The 16200-nt window shown below is 36.9% G+C and overlaps 1 protein-coding gene across 6 annotated transcripts in view; it reads left to right on the top strand.

Annotated features, from left to right (window-relative positions):
* OXR1 (oxidation resistance 1) overlaps nt 1-16200 on the top strand; it is a 466073-nt gene that overhangs the window by 228191 nt on the left and 221682 nt on the right. For all 6 annotated transcript variants that reach the window (XM_009213469.3, XM_021942555.1, XM_003903062.4 and 3 more), the window contains one exon: nt 4710-4906. In XM_009213469.3, coding sequence (XP_009211733.1) covers nt 4710-4906 — 197 coding nt within the window. The remainder of the gene's footprint in view (nt 1-4709; nt 4907-16200) is intronic.

Below are 16200 nucleotides of genomic sequence, written 5' to 3' on the forward strand. Positions count from 1 at the left end.
CGCATTTAATTAAGAACTTTGTTAAAAATTTAACAAGACTTCCCCTTTCATGAAATTTGGAAATTGAAGGTAGCATTTAACAGGTTTCCTTGTCAACCACAATACTCATTTTAGAATTGTTAGCCAGTTATTCAGTTACCCACACAGTTCTGCTTTCTAAGAACGTGAAAATGGAAGTCTCATCTTATGCAAGCCAGAAAACCTACTAGCAGTGTTCTAAACTTAGAACAAAAACGTGATGCCCTTCAAATCTTGGTTGGGAAGAGTGTTTGGTGAGGAGGGGGAGAAAGAAGAAGGGGAATAACAGTGTCATTTTCTGTTTGTCTCTGGCCGTCTGGAGTTCAGTGCCATGTCCTTTGCTCATTCTAAGGAGAATATAAAAAGGGCAATGAGATGCTTACATATTTTGTAGTGTCGGTAGAACATCATCAATTATAGTATCTATCCTTTTATCAAATATAAGCCATCCTATAAGCCAATATGAGACTTTAGATCAATTCTAAAATGGGCCAATGTAAAATATAAACAGTTTCTGGTGATAAAATAATCTGCTATGTGAACTGAAAGTAAAACATATTTATAAAATGTAAATAATTGTTAATAATGATAATAATTATTGCTCAGAACTAAAGAGCAACTGGCTTTTTGTATAATTTAACACCTTTCCTCTAAATCTCTACTTCTCTGAAACTGCCTTCCCCCAAAATAACTTGCTTTATATTGAAACTCAAATTTAATTTTAAAATAAAATTTATAGGATCAACTATAGAATATTGACATTTTGTATGTCAGAAATGGTTGAATATTAGTGATTTCCTAGGGTTCAACATAATACTGTGAGTGCCGTCTAAGTCGTGGTGTGTATAAGTGTGCTCTCCTGAAAAGCCATGCTAGTCCAAATAAACCTTGTTGCCTTGGTGATCTACGGCTTATTTATCTTCTTTTTTATGAATTGAAAAATAAAAATTATATACATTTATAGTGTGCAAAATGATGTTTTGAAATATGTATATGCTGTGCAATGGCTTAATCTAATTAACATATGCATCACCTCACATATTTATTTTTTGTTGTGACAATGCTTAAAACTTATTCTCAGAAATTTTCAAAATACAATACATGGGTATTTACTATGGTCACCCATGTTGTATAGTAGATCTCTTGAATTTATTTCTCCTGATAAAATTTTATATCCTTTGATCAACATTGTACTCATCTAAACTCTTTATACCCTTCTACTCTGCTTCTGAGTTGAACTATTTTAGATTCCATATAAGTCTCATCGTGTGGTATTTGTCTTTCTGTGCCTGGCTTATTTCATTTAACATGTTCCAGGTTCATTCATGTTGCAAATGACAGGATTTTTTTTCAAGTTCAGTAGTATTTCACTGTGTATACGTGCAACTTATTTCTTAAATTTTTTTTTTTAATTAATCTTAATGCCTTCTTAGGTACATATAGTATTTCTGTAGCTTTTAACTCTAGTCTACAAACACCTAAGATAAGAATGGTGTTATTGGGAAGAACAAGGCATTAGGAAAAAGTAGATAAATCTATACAGTGTAAATCCATGTTTCCTCAAGTATATAATGCCACAGGTGATTTTTGGTTACTACTCCTTGAAGGATTCCATTCAGCTTGCTTAACTGTGAGATACAGCTTTCACCCCAATTTCCACAAAGCAGCTCAGAGCGATTCTTTTACCATGTGATGACTCCTTTGCTCGAATCCTCTCGTGGCCTCATTTAACAATCTTGAAGCTCTGTATGATCTGGCCTCACTCCCCTGCCCCCAGCACCATCTTGTTTGACTTCATCTCCAGCTTCTCACCCCCTCTTTTTCTCTGTTCCAGCCATTGTGGCCTCCCTGCTCCACTAATATAACATACAAGTCTATTTCCTGAACTGCTGCTCCCTCATAACTGCTCCCTCAGTTACGATCATGGCTTCTTCCTTCAGTCTCTTCTCAAAAGTCCAATGGTCCATGAGTCCTACTTGGCTCTCCCATACATAGCAGTACAAATGCATACCTTCATTCCCTATGTCTTTTACTGTGCTTGATTTTAAAAATCCACTGCATTTTTTTGCCACCTAATTTGTTATATATTGGCTTGTTTACTTATCACCTGTCTCCCTCCATAAGAATAAGGGCTCCAGGATGGCAATTGTTTTGCCTGTGTTGTTCACTGTGTATCCCTGGTGCCCAGAACAGTATGGGGTGGTGAGTAGCCATTCCAGGAATGAATGAACTGTTCATTTCAGCTCATGAGAAGTAGGGTGCTGGATAGGGAGTACAGTCATTCCCAGTGGAAAAAAAAAAAGGTTATTCATTAAATGTCACTCTACTCTGTCAGTTTTTAGGAGGCTGGAATGAAAAGTGCTTCAGTCTATTTTTATTGTCACCTTTTTGAGGCAAGTAGCCATGGGCACCATATATAATCTTCATTGTAAATGAATACAGTAGCACCTCCTTATCCACAGTTTTGTTTTCTGCAGTTTCAGTTACCTGCAATACAGTACGATATGATATTTTAAGAGAGAGAAAGAGAGAGACCTCATTCATGTAACTTTTATTACAGTATATTGTTATAGTTGTTCTGTGTTATTGTTAATCCCTTACTGTGCCTAATTTATAAATTAAACTTTATCATAGTTATGCATGTTTTGAAAAAAACATGGTGTGTACTGTATAGGGCTTGTTACTATCTGTGGTTTCAAGCATCTACTGGAAGTTTTGAAATATATTCCCTGCTGTTAAGAAGCGATTACCACAAGGTAAAAGTCAATTTCTCATGAAAATGTTTTATTGAAGTATAACATATACCCAGAAAAATCCAAAAATCATAGATGGTTAAATGTTCACAAAGTAAATACATCCTGGTACCCAATGCCCAGATCGGGAAACAAAACATTACCAGAATCCCATAAACCCCTTCACGTTGTCATCAATGTAATAACTCCCCAATGTTCAGCCTACCATTTTAATATCATAGATAGTACTGCTTGTGTTTGGACTTAATACACATAGAGTCATAGGGCATGTACTCTTTTATGTCTGGATTCTTTGCTCAAAACTATCTTTATGAAAATCATTCTTGTTGCTGCTAATAGTCATAGTTCATGCATTTCCATTGCTGTATAAAATTCTATGCTACTGTTGATAGACATTTGAGATTTTTTTCAATTTTTGTGTATTACAAATCACGCTGAGATGAACATCCTTGAATGTATCTTTTGGTTAACACATAAAAATGCATGCCTTGAACTTCATTAGGTATTGCCAGACATTTTTCCAACGTAGCCTTACCAATGTGCACCATCACCAGCAGGGCAGCAGAATTCCAATCACTTCTCATCACTGCACTTTGTATCGTGTCTTTTACATTTTAGCCACTGTGGTGGGTGTGGTATGAGTGCAATGTAGTTATAATTTGTATTCCTCAGGACTAGTGCTGTGGAACACTTTAAAATATATTTGTTGCCAATTTGAGTTACGTGAATCTATTTTCATGGATATTAAGATAATATAGGTCATATATGGATAAGGTAGAAATCATATAGGTCATAATTTAATGACTAAACTTTAGTAAACATTGCTTTCATTAATGACTCTTTTACTAATTGATAGATTGTATTCCCTTTACAAAGCTTTTGCTGTGGAAAATTCAGTTCAATAGATGCTAATTGTGGGTTAAGTATGAATAACCCTCCATGCTGAATGGTGTGAGGCTACCAAGGTCCACGTCATGGGAAGCTTCTCAGATGTTACGTTGAAGCTATGTCTAACAAGCATGAACAGGGTCTGCAAGTAAGGCAGAAAAGGGAAGCCAATGTACTAGAAAAACCTAAATAAAATTTGAAGGTGCGAAGAAGTATGAAACTTTTAGGAAATTGCAAGGGTTCAGGTGTGGTTATCAGAAATAATAAAGAAAATTGCCACCATCTTGTTTAGAGGGAATGAAGACTTGAAGAATGACACTTAACATTAGCCTCCAGAAGTACCAAGGGCCAATAGTAAATTGGACTTAGGGTTTAATTCCATTAGTTGTGTAGCTTGAAATGTTTGAAGTTAACTCAGCATCATTTACAATGATTTTTATGCCAAATGAAATATGCATGAGCAGGGAAATATTTCCTGGATAGCTTTTTGCTTTCTGTGTTAGGCCTTATGTCAGCTGTCTAAAATGTAGAAGTGAGCAACACATTTATTGTTATTGAGAATGCATAGTAAAATAACATGAATTCTATCATTTTTACAGCTGAGATGCTGTTATAGATTAAGCAGAAAAACCCTGGCAGCCTCTGGTTAAAAAATGATTTTATTATTCTTTTTGGAGTTAACATTTATTTTTAACTAATGTTTCACTGTAGTATTAAAAAAATTCCTTTCAGAACTAAATACTATAGTCAAATCCATTATTTTTGACACTATATTTTAATTGGTTATTAGAAAAATTAACAGTTCTTTATCACATTATATTTTAATGAAATCTTTCAAAATGATTAGGCAGAAGATATTTTTCCTTCTAGTTTCAAAAATATTTGTAGAATTTTTCTTAAAATACTGTAGGGAATGTCTGTCATTTCTGAATAGATGTGGTTCTATCTCAAGGCTAAATATAACTCAATTGTTGAAAATAATGTGATACACATGGAACATATGTGTATATAGAATCGGGATTCACAGCATGTGGTCTTCTTTACTTGTAGGCTGAAGAAAAAGTCCCAGTCGGTGGATATTAATGCTCCGGGGTTCAACCCTTTGGCTGGTGCAGGAAAGCAAACACCACAAGCCAGTAAGCCCCCTGCACCCAAGACCCCCATCATTGAAGAAGAGCAGAACAATGCAGCAAATACTCAGAAACATCCTTCCAGAAGGAGCGAACTGAAGAGGTTCTACACAATTGGTGAGCACCAGACGTTTTACACGAGTGAATAGATGAAATCTACCTAAATGGCATTGAGAATTTCTGGGTCTGTTTAGTTCAATGGCTCCTTGTTATAAAACATGTAAATCTTTCTGATGGTGTATTTGGACATTTTCTTATGTGGTCTGAACATAAAGATGGAAAACTACTGAAAAACTTTCAGCAAAGTTAAATAAAACAGGCTTGAGGACCTTCTATACCCTAACCTAAGGGAAGTAAATATACATATACATACATATACATACACATCTCCTACATATGTGCAGAAAAACCTTCTTAGGTTTTTCAGTTTTTAACTTTGTGTGCTACTATTTTCATTTCAGTCATTGTTCAGCCAGTGCCTTTCTTGTTTTTTGGTTTTTGTTTTATTTCATTTTCCCTTCAGGCTCCCAGGTCTCTGAACTTGTTCTGTCGGGTTGTTAAGACTGTGGTTGATGTCAGCCTGTAACTAACAAAGCCAGTAAGAAAGTAAAGTTATTACATTCTGAGAGAGGACAGATTACATTGTGGGTCTATTTTGACCTTTCACCCTGCTTTACTTTGGAAAAATTGAATGGCATCCAGGCCCTTCATAGGGAAGAGTAATAGGATATGGCTTGGGTTTTGCAGGCATTACATTATTTCCCCCCAGATATAATAATATCCTGTAATTTTGTACTTTAACATTTAATCAGAGAGTTGTAGGCAATCAGTCCAAACAAATCAAATTACCAACTTTTGTGTAGCATATTAGCCCAGCATGTCTTTGGCCTTGCTTTGTAATGAACAATAGCAGCTTTTAGTGTCTTAAATCTATCTGAGACAAAAGTTACTAAACATCTAATACATGGCAAAGAATGATGAGATAGGGGAGACAAATCCACCCAAAAAGAGAATGGCTGCTTTGGCCTTGCTTATTACTTCAATCTGGAGAGATTCGGTCACATCCAAAAGCGGTAATAGTAGAGACTGTGGCTTAATAGGTTAACCAGTGTTACATCAAAGAGGGCCTGTTTTCTTCAAAATTAACCATCCTCACCACCCCAATATGAGAATGTTTATTTTAAGATTATTTAAATCTTTTTCTTTGATATTTTAGTAGCCATTCCTAGAAATGATCATCAGGAGACCAGATTTCTAGTTCTAATTCCTATACCAATTTCCTGTGTGACTTTGTCAAGTCATTTTCCAATGTCTTTGGGTTAAATTCCTTCCTTCAGGCTGAAGAAATGCCTCCATGTAGGGCTAGCCTTATTTCAGAATTTGGCTGCTAAAACCATGCTTTCTCTTCCCACCATTTTATGTCCTCTTCTTATATATTCATTCTCAGGCTTCCTTTTTCCAGACGGTCAAGTCTCATTTTCTGAAAGGCAGCAAGCATGGTGTCAGTGAGATTGTCCATAGTCAGGTAATGAGAATTAATAAAAGTGTAGACAAGCACATATTTCTATTTTTAAAATTTAGCACAGTTCTTCAAATCAATTGACTAGAAAAGCTCACAAAGTCTATATAACTCTGTCCAATTACCAATATCCTCTTCTCCTCTGCAACATGTCTGTCGCCTTCTATTGCTTTTCTAATTGGCTAAAAAGACATGGTTAGTATTTTTTCCTTCAGCAAATAAAGCTTATCCTACAAACTCAATGGTCCTTAAAAATTAGAAAAAAAAAAAAAAGGAGAGATACTAACCAACTTTGCCGCCATGAATAATGGGCTAAGTCTAGAAAATAGAAGTGTCAAAAGGGGTGGATTGCAGAAAGATGAACAATGAGTTATTTTAAATAATACCACCACTTGTGAATTCTTCTCTATTGAATTGGTAACAGTTTGCTTCATAATCAATGTGAGTGGCGTGTCTATTGTGTTAAAAGAGACCTCTGAACTGTTAAATATACTCTATATAACCCTTTTAGTAATTTGGAACTGGAAACATTACCTTCAAGGCTGACATATTAGCAACCATGTAATCACCTGTATTGAAAGTTCCCTTTACAAAACAAATGTACTTCAATGTCTCTTAGTAAAAGTATTAGTAATAAACAATAAAAATTTTCACTTTTTGATAATTTCATATGCCAGGGGAAATTTAAGCTCCTGGGTTCTATCCTCAATTCACCCTCACAACAGGTCAGACGGGTAGGTGTTACACCCTATTTTTATAGATGAGGATACAGCCATAGATCATTTAAAGATGGGGTCATGAGCTGTAGATAGCAGGCTCTGCAAATTAAATCTACCTTCTCTTGTGGCCTGTCAGAATCAGGCTTTCTCTGACTCAAAGTTGCCATCCCCTCTGTGCAACAATAAGCTGTAGTGCTGTTGTTGTTGTTGTTGTCGTCGTTGTTGTTTGAGACGGAGTCTCCCTCAGTCGCCCAGGCTGGAGTTCAGTGGCGCGATCTCGGCTTACTGCAACCTCCCCCTCCCGGTTTCAGGCGATTCTCCTTCCTCAGCCTCCCGAGTAGCTGGGACTACAGGCGCCCGCCATCACGCCCTGCTATTTTTTTTGTATTTTTAGTAGAAACAGGGTTTCACTGCGTTAGCCAAGATGGTCTTGATCTCCTGACCTCTTGATCTGCCCGCCTCGGCCTCCCAAAGTGCTGGGATTACAGGCGTGAGCCACCACGCCCGGCCAGCTGGAGGAGATTTTATGGATAATATAGTGGAGTGATATTTTTACCACAAGTCCCAGAGAATCTCACTGAAGGAAGCCTTGCCAACGAAGCCGTCTACAAACCGATATGCTCATTCATTGAAAGATACCTTTCAATATCTGTTTCGAGTTTACACTCCTGGAAAACTCTAGGAGCCCTCTTGTGGCCAAGTAAAGTACATTTAAATTTAGCAATGAAGTTTTATACTATAGTTACTACAGACATTCAAGCAAGAATTTTAGGTTTTAAAGGATTTTCAAATAAAAAATAATAACTAGAAACATGTTGCAGCCATTGAAGTGTCTTTTAGTGGCTGCAGTGGCTTTTCTAGAATTATTTTCTTAGAAGTACAGTTATTCTTTAGTATTCAGGGAGTAGAGGGGATTGGTTCCAGAACCCTCACAGATACCAGAAATCTGCAATGCCCAAGTTCCTGATATAAAATGGCATAGGATATGCATATAACCTATGCATATCCATCTGTATACTGGAAATCATCTTTAGGTTACTTATAATATCTAATACAATGTAAAAGTTATATAAATAGTTGTTATACTGTATTTGTAGTCAGTATTGTTTTATATTGTGTTGTTACTGTTCATTGTTTTTGCTCTGGAATAGTTTGAATCAATGGTTAGTGGAGTCCATAGATACAGAGCCTACAGATATGGAGGGATGGCTGTATAATAAAATTCCATTGATTTAGGATAAGTAGGGGAAAGCTAGTCACTATTGATGTGAAATAAATGAATCTTCAGATAAAAGGAAAGTAATCACCATGTCAGACTGTGGTTCAGGAAAGAGTATCTTCTGCCCTGCTTCCATCACTAACTGTGTAATCTGGCACAAATTATTTACCATCATTTGACCTTAATTTTTACATGTGTACAATGAAAGAGATAAACCAAATCATGTCTTTCAGAGTTGTTTTTCATCTTACTCTCTTTTTATTATCACAGCTGACCATAGAAAGTACTGTACAAGTGTTCTATTGCCATGAAACAAACTATCACAACGTTAGCTGTTTAAAATAACACCGATTTATGAACTCCCTGTTCTCTAGGTCAGTCCACACGGTGTGACTGGGTTCTCTGCTCAGGCTGTCTCAAGGATAAAGTCAAGGTAGTAGCTGGGCTGTGTTTTCATCTGGAGTTTCAACCAGGGGAAAAAATTGCTTCTAAGCTCATTCTTATTGTTGGCAGAATTCAGTCCCTTGCAGTCGTAGGGCTGAGCTACCCATTTCCTTGCTGGCTGTCAACCAGGGACCACTCTCAGCTCCTAGGGGCTGCTTGCTTTTCTTGTCATGTGGCCCCCTCCACCTTCAAGCAAAGAACTTCACATCAAATCTCTTTCATTCGGATTCTCTGTCTCAACCAACCAAGAATATTCTCTGCTCTTAAAGAATTCATGTTATTGAGTCAGGATCACCCAGATTTTCTGTCTTAAGGTCCACACAACCTAATCGCGGGAATAAAGTCCGTCATAAATTCCAGACCCCGGAGTTATGCAGACGTGTACACCAGAGGGGTGGGAGATCTTGGTGATCATTTTAGAATTCTGCCTACCACATTTTACAACACCGCCTGATATACACACATGCAAATACCAATATATCGCAGATGAAATTGCTTAAAAGCATTTCTATTACTATCTATTTTGATTACTTATAGAACAGAATATTCTATAGAATATGAAATAGAATGGAACATTCTATTTCATTTTCTAAATACAGTCTCAACTCACTAAATTTATTTCATAGTCCATTAATGGGCTATGACCTGAAGTTTGAAAAATCACTGGACTTGATATTTGAAATCCTTCAGATACTTAAACTTCTATTATTCTTTTAAAAATAGAATTGTTAATTAGAGCTAGAATAAAAAACATTAACTTAGTGGAGTAGCACTAATAGGTAAATAGAAGAAAATGGAGTGGAATTTTTTACTACTCCAATTATTGTTTGTGTTAGATAAAACCATTTGAGTTTGACAGGGTGCATAAGAAACATATCCTTCAAAATCACAGCCCCTACTTAAAGATAGATAATGAAGCCAAATAGTAGACTCAGATATTTGTGATAATCATTTTATTTCACTACCCTTAATTCAAAGAACTACATATAAGGACTTCTGAAAAATATTGTAAATTAAGCATGGAGGTAGTAAAGAAAACTGTGCACACAGGAGCCAAGCATGTACCATTGCTCCCTAAGGCATACGGTTCTATGTGATATTGATTCCTCACTTCAGGGAACTGGAGCTGGAATTCACATATCTCGGTCCAGCTTCTGCGACTATTAGTAAAAGCTCCTGATGTCTTTCTATACGGAGGATTTTCGCTGGACAGTTAGGAAATAGGACCACTCTTGAATGAATATCCCCACAACGGGAATCATTCAGTGAAACACCGAACACTGATTAGTCCCTGATCAATCCCTGCTGTGTGAAGGCCTCATGGAAGATGCTGCTCAGAATAGAAAGAAAAATGAAACAGAGAGCCCTGCTTTCAAGGCAGCCATCCTATGTGTTGGGAAAGAGCGTGCCTGGTTGAAATGAGCACACTGGTAAGCAAAATAGACAACACAGAATGCCCTAAATGCCATGGACGTGGGGGAGAGGGTGGTGTGTAAGGAATGAGGGAGGGGGCAGCAGGAGCCAAGAGAGAGTCAGAGTGCCCTGGAATCCACAAAAGGAGAAATCTCCTCAGATTGTGTAGATGCTGGGAGGCCCTTTATGGGCTCCATAGAGCAAGACACCCTCAGCACTCTCCTCTGTTTTTGTGTATGAGCTCCCCCGGCATCTGCACTTCCCTGTGCCTCCTGTTTTCTTATGTTGGCATGTCTGTCTCCATACTGCTTTTCAGTTCTTAGGAGGAGGGAATAGTGCCTGCAATCTCATTAATCCCAGCATTTAGTGCAGTGTGAGGCACACAGTTAAGTGCCAAATAACTGTGGAGGGCAGAGAGGATAGTTAGAAAGGGTTATGAATCTTGTCCTTTGAAGTGGAGGAGGAGAGGATGGAATCTACTCAGAATTCAGTTGGAGGACGAACTTAACATTTACTGTGTGCCAGGATCTTTAAGCAATTTTTACACATTATCTCACTATACAAAGCTCAGTGACACAGGGTTATGACCTCACTTTCATGAAAATCAGAAGTCCAGAGAGGTTAGGAGATTTGTCTAAGGTCACAGCTTCCCCAAATAGCCTAGATAGGATCCAGACCCAGTTTAATGTAATTGCAGAGCAAAGGCTCTTAAACACCACAACATGCTATCTGTTTATCCTCCACTGTAAGTATACAGCTAAAAGATTCTTCTATCTATAGGCCATTAGAGAAGGATTGGAATACCTGGTGTAGAAAACAATGAGTAAGATAATTACAACCGTTACGTTTATTTTTTTAAAGTCCTCTTTTATGACTTATGCCACGTAAATGCTCTCTGCAACTTAGTAGAGAAGCCAGAAAAGCTTTCAGTTTAGCCTTTCCTCAGCAGGGCTCCTGAATAGGGGGTCCCACAGGGAGCTCCTTGGCTAACAGGTGTTTGAATAATACCTCTGGAACTTTCCTTCAGTTGAAATCTCTCCCTCTCAGGTTCTCACCTTGTTATGGGAATTGACAGTCTATTTGTCCCTTTTAATCTTGTTTGTCTTCATGGATCAACCTCTCCCTTTTATCCTATCTAAACTAATCTCACTGTAACACCTTCTTGTAAGACACAGTCTGTGATTAATCATCCAATGTTCTTTACCCAGCCATTTATAGTCATTTAGATTCAGATACATGAATTAAATAAATATGTATTGAATGCCTACTATGTTCCAGGCTACGTTCAAAGTCCTGTGAATAAACGATTAAACTAAACTAAGGCCAACCCTCAGGTGCTTATATTCTAGTGGGGAAGGCAGGCAATAAATATACAATCAGGTATTTAACACACTGTCAAGTAATGATACGTTTTTAAAGAAGAATGAAATAGATTGAGAGAGGTAATATGTTATGCGTGTAAAATATGTTTAAATCTTATACAATTTTTATGAACATTCTAGATGATGAATTGTCTCAGCTCTAACTGGGAAATCAATTGGCTGGATTCGATTACAGGACATTAGATACATAAATAATAGATTTTTCAGAGTTGTTTTTCACCTTCCTTGGAATCAGATTAGCTTATGAAAAGACTAATGGAATTGATATTTGCAGCATGAAGGAGAAAATGATTAAGGGGAAATTTATTGACCCTCATGCTTCCCCACATTGTTTTCAAGAGGAGGTATCCAGATGTTCATTTCTACCAATAATAAACAAGGAATGTGGATTAAGCTATAATTTAGCATATTGAAATTAAGTATCAGGGAAAATGTAACAAGTTTTAGTATATACAGAGAAGCTGGGTTTTTTTGTTTTGTTTTGTTTTGTTTTTGAGACGGAGTCTCGCTCTGTCGCCCAGGCTGGAGTGCAGTGGAGCGATCTCAGCTCGCTGCAACCTCCACCTCCCGGGTTCACACCATTCTCCTGCCTCAGCCTCCCAAGTAGTTGGGACTGCAGGTGTCCGCCACCATGCCTGGCTAATGTTTTTGTATTTTTAGTACAGACGGAGTTTCACTGTGTTAGCCAGGATGGTCTCGATCTCCTGACTTCATGATCTGCCTGCCTCAGCCTCCCAAAGTGCTGGGATTATAGGCGTGAGCCACTGCGCCCAGCCTGGTTTTTAAAAATGTATAGCTATTGTCTCTTCAGAGTGGTTTAGGATTCAACTTGCCAGAGGGAAAGAGAAAATTAGCACTCAAAGATCCTAAATTATTTTGATCAAGGCCATGAAAGCTGTGTAGTCATTCAGTGGGTGTTTATTGAGCTCCTTCTTTTGCTCAGGAAGGCAGGTGAATCAATGATGAGGAACTTGGCCTTGAGAATCTAAAGTCTAAGTTGGACCTTTATATTCCTCCTGCTAGTTATGAGACCATAAACAAAGTAATTAGAATCTCAAATCTTAGTATCCCTCCTTATAAAAGGAAATAAAACTGTTCCTTACTGAAAGTGCTGTGGTGAGGTATAAGTGAGGTAATGTATTTAAAGTACTTACATTAGTGCCTAGAACTTGCAAGTTCTCAGTAAATATTAGTGAGCTTGTTGTGGTTGTGAATTAAGGATAGAGTATGAATGAAGCACCATGGTACCTGCTCTAATGGAACTTATATGAATCAAGCCTCTTGTCTTGACCTTTGTGGATCTGATCAAATCATCCCCTGTTTAAAACCCGGCAGTGGTTCCCCACTCTCCACAAAATAAGGTTGTTACTCTATAGACCTTTCAAACTGCGCTTACCTTTCATCAGCTTTATTGCAGACCTCAGCCCTACACTCCAGCCAAGCTAAAAACTGTTTGTGGTTTCCCAAAGTTGTAATTCTGTGTGCTGTATCATGGCTTTTCCTTCTGCCTAGAATAGTGATACCTCCACCTCTTTTAGCCTTCTGATTAACTACCCATTTGCCAGGATTCAATCCAAACATCCTTTACACCTGGCCACAACTTCTCTAAATCTGATTAATATGAATACATCTCAAGCATTTTAATATACAGATTGTCCGTCTTTTAGGTGACTAACATATTGGATTTAATAAATTTAATAAATGCTTATAACGTTTCTATAGAGTGAGTGGATTTAAGTCTCTGAAAGTTGAATGACTTATTCATGGTCATACTGTAAATAGTGTCAAAGCCAAGGGAAGAATCTAAGTAAACTGGCCAGTAGTAAAGAGCCCATCCTTTACATTTATTTTCAGGTCAAATTGTCTTTTCAAAAACAAAAATGAAATTAGACGGTTGATGGAGATCTCACTGAGTGGTTCCCCAAGTGCTAGTCTATACCATTGATGGTATAGATCCAATAGAAAAAGATAGAAAAAGATCCAATAATAAAAGAACAGTAGTTTTTCATAAGACTATACTTAGTTAAAGTGACTGTCTTTTCCCTTTTCTCTTTCTTTCTTTCTTCCTCCTTTGTCCCCTCCCTCTTTCTTTCTCCCTTCTGCTCTTTCTTCCACCCTCTTTCTTCCCTTTTTCCTTCTTTCCTTCTCTCCTTGTGTTAAAATGAATGGTCTTTTGTGAAATGACTGCTTAGTATATGGTATCAGTTTGGGGTTTTTGTTTAAGTCTGTTCTTTTAAAATTCTTTTACTTGTCAAAATATTAAGTTGGGAAATAGTCCCTAAAATATTCTCTTGAAATTGTGATGGTCTGTAAAATTGCAAATTCTAAAATCCAATGCAATGATCTTGTCTTTTGCCCTGCTTGCAGGATAGAATACCTTCAACATTCCAAGCTTAATGATGCACAGTTAAATACAAATTTGTATCTTACTAACCCCAGGCTGCTTACATATTGAAAAGAGAGCCTATAGAACTAGGGGTTCCCTGGGAATTCTTCTCAGTAGTAGGCAAAATTAAAACAGTAATAACTAGTTTGGAAGCTCTAAAGAGAAAAGCAAGACACATATTTAACTGCTTTTTAATTGCAGCACAGCAGACACTTTAAAATATCATCACATAACTTGTACGCCTCTCATTTAATAAAAAAGATAACTCTAAAGTAAAAATACTGTAACAGGAGGTTAAAAAATAAAAGGAAAAAACCAATCTTGCTAGAGGTGGCACACTCTGCAATGTGAAACTAGGTCACCATTGACCTGGAACCTTCTCTCCAAGCTGGAAGGTTCTTCATGGAAAAGCCGGAGTCTCTGCGATTTGATCAACAAAACTATCTTGGCATGCAGGTCACTGTCTATAAGCACAGAAACTAAAACAGATAGCTGCTCTGAGGGTTCTAATTAAATTAAATTCTTGAGAACTACGACTTTGTTTTGAATTGAAATTTGTTTTGACAGTTTGATGACTTTTTACATTTTCTGGGTCACAAAAATGTTTAGGGAAAATTATTTCATTGCTGAGGTTTCTTGTTACACATGAAAGCCAAAAGTCCCTAAATGGACCTGGGCATTTCACAGATTTTGAAGAGTGGTTCAAAGTTTGTATAAGTACCCAATATGTAGTTTTTTATTAAGATAGTGGAATTTGAGGACATCAAGATTTCAAGTTTAATTTTTTGGTTCATTTGTGTATTAATCAGACCATGGGATTCAATACATGTTTATGACAGTCTACATCTCCATGTGCATATTTGTTGGAGGGATATTTGATTGGGATTTTATTTTACAACATTTTTCATTTATTTCATTTAATATCTACTTTAAAACATAAGATTAAGGAAATCCCACAGGCTGAAACTACTTTCAACTCTAAAATTAATATGAAAGCTTTATTTCTTTCGAGAGAAATTAGATTTTTTTTAACCAATCATTTATGTAACTTTAAACTTTACCAAGCAACCGGAGGTATACTCTGAACGAGAAAAAATGTGTTTGCTTGATATCCCTATAGATTTGTAGTGTCTATAATTTGTTAAATAAACTTACCAACTCTAGTTTTATAGCATTAGCACCTTATTTTATAGACTTGCCTTATTCTTTTTTTGCCCTGCTTGTGTTATTGTTCTCTGTCAGAAGGAATCAACCTAGAATCAATACAGCTTCATCATGGCCATGATAAATGGATTAAGAAATGTCAGTAACATCGAGGTTTCCTTGAGCAAATGGTTTTGGTATTACGTTTGAGCTGCAGCATAATAGTCGTTTTTTTTTTTTTTTTTTTATACTTTGAGTTCTAGGGTACATGTGCATAATGTGCAGATTTGTTACATATGTATACTTGTGCCATGTTGGTGTGCTGCAATATCAACTCGTCAGCACCCATCAACTCATCATTTACATCAGGTATAACTCCCAGTGCAATCCTCCCCCTCCCCCCTCATGATAGGCCCGGTGTGTGATGTTCCCCTCCAGTCCAAAGCGATCTCATTGTTCCAGTTCCACCTATGGTGAGAACATGCGGTGTTTGGTTTTCTGTTCTTGTGATAGTTTGCCTTCAAGAATGATGGTTTCCAGCTGCATCCATGTCCCTACAAGGACCACAAATAGCATCCTTTTTAGCTGCATAGTATTCCATGGTGTATATGTGCCACATTTTCTTAATGCAGTCTGTCACTGATGGACATTTAGGTTTGATTCCAAGTCTCTGCTATTGTGAATAGTGCCACAACTCCAGCCTTGCTCGTGTGCATGTGTCTTTACATAGCAGCATGATTTATAATCCTTTGGGTATATACCTTAAACAACGTATTAAAAAACAAATTATATCTGTCAATTTATTTAATGATTTCTAAACTGCCCAATTAAACCTATACTGGTTTAATTCATGGAATAATTAAAATGGACATTGTTCATGGTTGAGAAATAAGCATGATCCTGTTTGAAATTTCCTAAATCCCTATTAAAATTAGTCTTTCACTGCTTTTAGCAAATAAAACTTGCCCTTTTAACCTGCTAACACCACCATGAACTTCCCATTTCACTGAATAATGATGAGGGGAATAAAATGAGAAATTATTAAGCAAGATCTACTCTATTTTAAACATTTATAGATCGAATTAATGGTGATTTGAATAGTGAAGTAATATGTCTACATTTCCCAATGTTTTCATTTTTTTAAGAGTAGGAATTTAAAGAACTTCTAGGAACTTGCTCACGTTCA

Source organism: Papio anubis, chromosome 8 (assembly GCF_008728515.1).
Source record: "Papio anubis isolate 15944 chromosome 8, Panubis1.0, whole genome shotgun sequence".
Taxonomy (NCBI): Eukaryota; Metazoa; Chordata; class Mammalia; order Primates; family Cercopithecidae; genus Papio; species Papio anubis.